The sequence below is a fragment of the Camelina sativa genome, chromosome 5 (genome assembly GCF_000633955.1).
Source record: "Camelina sativa cultivar DH55 chromosome 5, Cs, whole genome shotgun sequence".
NCBI lineage: Eukaryota > Viridiplantae > Streptophyta > Magnoliopsida > Brassicales > Brassicaceae > Camelina > Camelina sativa.
In genome coordinates this window covers 19,765,738-19,770,519 of record NC_025689.1, presented here as the reverse complement: position 1 = coordinate 19,770,519, position 4,782 = coordinate 19,765,738, and the positions used below count along the sequence as shown (strand labels likewise).

The 4,782-nt window shown below is 37.4% G+C and overlaps 1 protein-coding gene across 1 annotated transcript in view; it reads right to left on the bottom strand.

Annotated features, from left to right (window-relative positions):
• LOC104787260 (BEACH domain-containing protein B) overlaps window positions 1–4,782 on the bottom strand; it is a 16,766-nt gene that overhangs the window by 11,465 nt on the left and 519 nt on the right. The window contains exons 2-12 of the mRNA XM_010512801.2: window positions 4,342–4,782; window positions 4,074–4,232; window positions 3,794–3,943; window positions 3,209–3,364; window positions 3,046–3,087; window positions 2,612–2,956; window positions 2,079–2,252; window positions 1,821–1,981; window positions 1,367–1,676; window positions 843–1,266; window positions 239–567 (exon numbers count right to left, since the gene is read on the bottom strand). The exon at window positions 4,342–4,782 is cut by the window's right edge and continues 4 nt beyond it. Coding sequence (XP_010511103.1) covers window positions 239–567; window positions 843–1,266; window positions 1,367–1,676; window positions 1,821–1,981; window positions 2,079–2,252; window positions 2,612–2,956; window positions 3,046–3,087; window positions 3,209–3,364; window positions 3,794–3,943; window positions 4,074–4,232; window positions 4,342–4,782 — 2,691 coding nt within the window. The remainder of the gene's footprint in view (window positions 1–238; window positions 568–842; window positions 1,267–1,366; window positions 1,677–1,820; window positions 1,982–2,078; window positions 2,253–2,611; window positions 2,957–3,045; window positions 3,088–3,208; window positions 3,365–3,793; window positions 3,944–4,073; window positions 4,233–4,341) is intronic.

Sequence of the window (4,782 nt, the reverse complement as noted above, 5' to 3'; positions counted from 1 at the left end):
CATATGCAGAACATCTTCGATACATGCTACATCTTGGCATGTCTCAAAAAATGCTGTCAAAGCTTTCACGTCCCCTGATGAGATATTCTGCCTGAAAAACAGAGGAAATTTTTGAATAAAACTGAATACATGGACTTGAGTACAAGTTTCAAAAAATATCCTATGATGTATTTAAAGCTAGCTACATAAAGGGTAAAAATATAGAGGCGAAAGAAACTGTATTTTTACAGTGGATGACATGCCTCAGACTCATTTCACCTAGGCTCAGCAAAAGGAGACGAATTTTATGAATTTCATCTTTACTTGGTCTCTCTGTAATAGTCCGAGCTGGATGTATAAGAGTCTTGCTTCCTTTAAGGTATTTTTCAGATTCCCAGTAAAAGTTCCATACTATGTCAATAACTCTTGGGAGTCGACAAAGGCTTCCCAGAAGTCGTGGATCATTATCTAGCTGTTGGATGAGAAACATGTAAAGTTCACGCTGCACATTATAAGCCGCATGGAGCCAAATGTGAGGATTCAGGAAAATACTAGATATCGCATCCTCCACAAGCTGCTCAGCAAACCCTGGATAGACAAAAATAAAATAAAAAGAAACTTAAAGAACCAGCCCCGTGATCTATAACCAACTTTAAATACTGAATTAACAGATGAAAAAAGGCAAGAATCCGACTAAATATACTAGCTACACAAAACAGTATATGATTCCAATCATTGGAGGAAAAAAAAACAATTCTAGAACAAACCAAAATTAGAAAAACGTTTCCACTTCAGGTATAAACACAACTGCAATATATAGTACCAGAAGTGAAGCATTAGTATGAGGCAATCATAGCACATACCAGAGCTTGAAATAACGTTGAATAGGTGTGTCAAGGATGAAAGCGTCTCTAGATTGAGCTGCTTCGGTTGAATAGACTGTAACAAAAATCCTAGTATGGGGAATCCAGAGAGAAGATGCATCTGTTGCTGATTTGCTGGATTTTCATCTAAGACAGACGCAATAAGTTCAATAACTTCTGCTATCATACGCTCTTTTGTTGGCATAGCTGAATTTTCCTCTTTCAATGCTTCACTTTCACATCTATCAGATTGTGTAATCAAAGGAAAGAAAACAGATATCCCTCCGACACAGTAAATAATCTGCTGGAGCAAGCGCCGCGAGCATAGCTGAGTACCAACCATAATATCGGCCTCAAATGCGAGCCTTTCTTGTAAATGATCTGACACCCGAGACACATTAAACAATCTCCTACCATCGCTCGCCTAAAAGGAGGAAAAATTTGTTTGCTTAAATAGAAAAAAGAAATTTCTTATTAAAGATTGGCATAAATGATAGCAAAGAATTGCTTAAAGGGTGGATGACCTGTGCATTCAGTCCAAAGGAAACCTTAGATGCAAGCCCATCAAGAATACCACTTGGAAATGGATTATCAGAAAAGGGACCAGTCATCTCATTTTCCAAGAATGCATACATATAGCTTGGTCCTAGCGAATAAATGGCCTGAACTTGCTCGGAAGACAAGGAATCATTAAACAAGTAAACAGGGCCAATTTGGCCAAGAAATGGGAAAACATCTCGGATCGATTCCAGGCCATCGTTATCTTGGATATGTGGCAACGTGATTCTTGTACCAATTAAGCAGCTGGTAAGTACATCAGTAACTTTGGGATAGCTGAAACATAAGATAACAAAATCAGGTACTGTAATTAGAAAATATAAAGCAACCAAGCATTACATAATCTGACTTGTCAATAATTCTATGGATATTACAACAAGCCCTTAAAAAATGTAGTAGAAAAAATCAATGTGGAATAACCTGCATCTTTCAGATGACACAAGATCCCCATCAACATAACACCTCAAGAGGCTTCCACCCCAAAATGCTCTTCCAATACTATGAGATACACAAACAAAATGCCATTTTTTACAGACCAAGTTGGTATGCACATTTACACATTGCCGTTTCAGATTCAGAGACTGAAAAAAAAAAAACACAGAGAAAATTGTATTAAGAGAGGCGTAAGTAAATGTAAAGAATGAAACAAAAATTAAAACCCTCAGAAAAGTGTCTTACAACATACGATAGTCCATCCTTCCCAATAGCAGCAAAGCAACCCTTTCCATTTTTTGACATAAAACTGAACACACCCATTTTGCCATCTCCAGGAAAGCTTTCTACCCTAAGCCAACAACAAAAGGAAAACCCCTTATTTGCAGGCCACTGAACGGGTGTTCTGATTACAATCCCCTGCGAATGTAAAAATAATTTACAAAAAAGGTAAGAATTAAGTATAAAAAATTGTCAGAATTCCTCTACTCACCAAGAAAAGTGTAACACATTAGCATCAATATCTCCAATAGAGTACCACCATTTCTTGGAAACAAAAATGCAAATACTTTCCACCTCTATAAAGCCGCCATTATGTCTAAACATTTACCATTTAAATTTGAGGCATGTTTGATACAGTTACGGCAGTGTAAATTAATCAGTATGCAATAGCAGCTTTAAATAACTGATGAGCTTATTCTTTGTCTCAACTAGTTGTAGCAGTACGATAGCACATATACTTTAAGTATGAAACTTTCTCAAGTGGGACAAAGACTTACAGAATCAACCCCGTTCATGTCAAAAAAGCCTGTTGGTCCTTTCTCATTCAGCATTGACAACAAACAAGCCAACAAAAGCGAGCGGTATCTCTGTTGATTCCCCACTCTTTCACTCCGAAGAAGTGCAAATATCTTACGTATATCCTTCCCAGAAATACTGTGGCCACCAATTGTCTGAGTTAGCTGTGTTATTTTCAAGATAACACTATCATCATTTTCCAGAGAAAACCAATCAAGAAGAAGGTGAAGCATTCCCGCCCGAACACATGAAGCACGATTCGATATGGAATCCCTAAGGAGTTGCTGAAACAAATTTAGCCCATAACACTGCAAAGACTCGCTGCTCTGCCAAATCATACACCTCCACAGTAAGGATATATCCCAAAACCAAAATATGGGGAAAGGCTAATCTAAGTAACGAGAATTGCACCAACCTTCTGAAGTACATTTAAGTAAAGTATGATAACATCTTCATTCTGGATAGGAAGAACAAATTAAACATGGAAACAGGATAATAGAGTTAGCCCCAGTGAACTAGGTATTACAAGGAAATTAAAAGATAAATCATTAACTGATAAATTAAGGAAACTACATCACCTTTATAAGAGCACTGCCTTTATCATCAAATTTTCCATCAACAAGCATATCAAGTAATGCGTCTAAGAGCCTTTGGGTAGGTTTCCATTGGAAGAAATCCAACAATAAGCTTTGCAGTGTCTGATAACCCTTGCCCGCAAGGGCTTTAAATGCAAACTGAAGGGCACAAGGAAGCAGTTGCAAAAACTAATTATACCAGTGCAAGAGACCTTTAGATTCGAACTTAGCTCAGAAAGTCTTCCAAAACAATAAAAGTTCATATGTCTTTCGTTCTGCTAATTTACTATTTGAGATGACACTTCCAAGATTTCTTTCACAATTACTTCAGTCCCAAATCAAGTTAAGTAAGATTGACATGTCATCAGCCTTATCTACATGAATCATGGGGAGAGAAGCGATATTCTTATTTTGGTAACACAGTAAGCAGAAACTTTAAAGAAACAAATTTTTCTGTCCCTAAATATGCTACAAAAAGTTACTTCTTCCACGAATCCCATGTTTTTTTCTCATCCAGAGGTGATAAGTGAACAAGCCAATATTAAGTGATCATTACTGTAGCGAAGAGCAAAGGAAAAGAAGAATCACCTTTGACGTATCATTATTCGCAAGCAGGGAAGTTAGAGTTTGAAGGACATTTAAAACCAACTTCTCTCCATTTGCTTCATCAAGATTACCATTTAATAGAGAGACAATGTGTAAGAAACACTCCCCCTCACGGAACAGGGCTTGGTAATACTGGATTGGCAAAACAATAGAGGAGAAAATTTAGAGGAAGCACAAAATAAAGAGAAGGATCTACAGTAGGAGTAGCTGACGCCAAACAGACATTACAAGCATTATATAACAAACAAACATAGAGTCCTACCCTCGAATTAGTCTTGATCAAATCCCTCATACCCGCCAATAGATCAACCGATAAGTCAACAAAATCATTTTCTCTTTCCTTCACTTGAGTGAAAGTTTCTAGATATTTAGAACACACTTGCGATTTTGCGCTTTTGTCTTCGTCACACGAAGGCCTGATCTGAAAATATGGATAAAAAAAATCCATTTCATTCTCCTTAACAAGCTAAAAGATCAATAAAAGTATAGTAAAGACTACTTATAAGTACTTATTTGAAAGAGCTACCTACCTTCATGAGATCAATAATAAGTTTCATCACATTGTTTCTTACGGCCTTTTCCCAAAATAGCTCAAAAAGACAATCAACACAAACAGAGCTTCGCAAAACATAAACTTTTGCATCATCTGCCGACGAGAAAAACTCTGTGAAAATCCCAACGCATGATTCCACGCACTCAAACCAACAATCCTCTGTATGACTTGTTGAATCAGACTTCTTAACAGGTGAATCAACTACAACTCCACTGTCACTACGTTCTACTAAAGAGACAGGCTTCCTACTTTCCCTGGCTTGAGTACAAGCCAATCTGAGCACACGACAAGCTCCATTCAATGCCTTGAAAGAAAGCTTATTTTCATTTGAAAGCTGTAACGAACGTAACAGCCTCTGTGAAAGACCATTTGCAATCCTGGGTGTAGTTGCAGACTGCTCAAGAGCATCTAAAAGTAC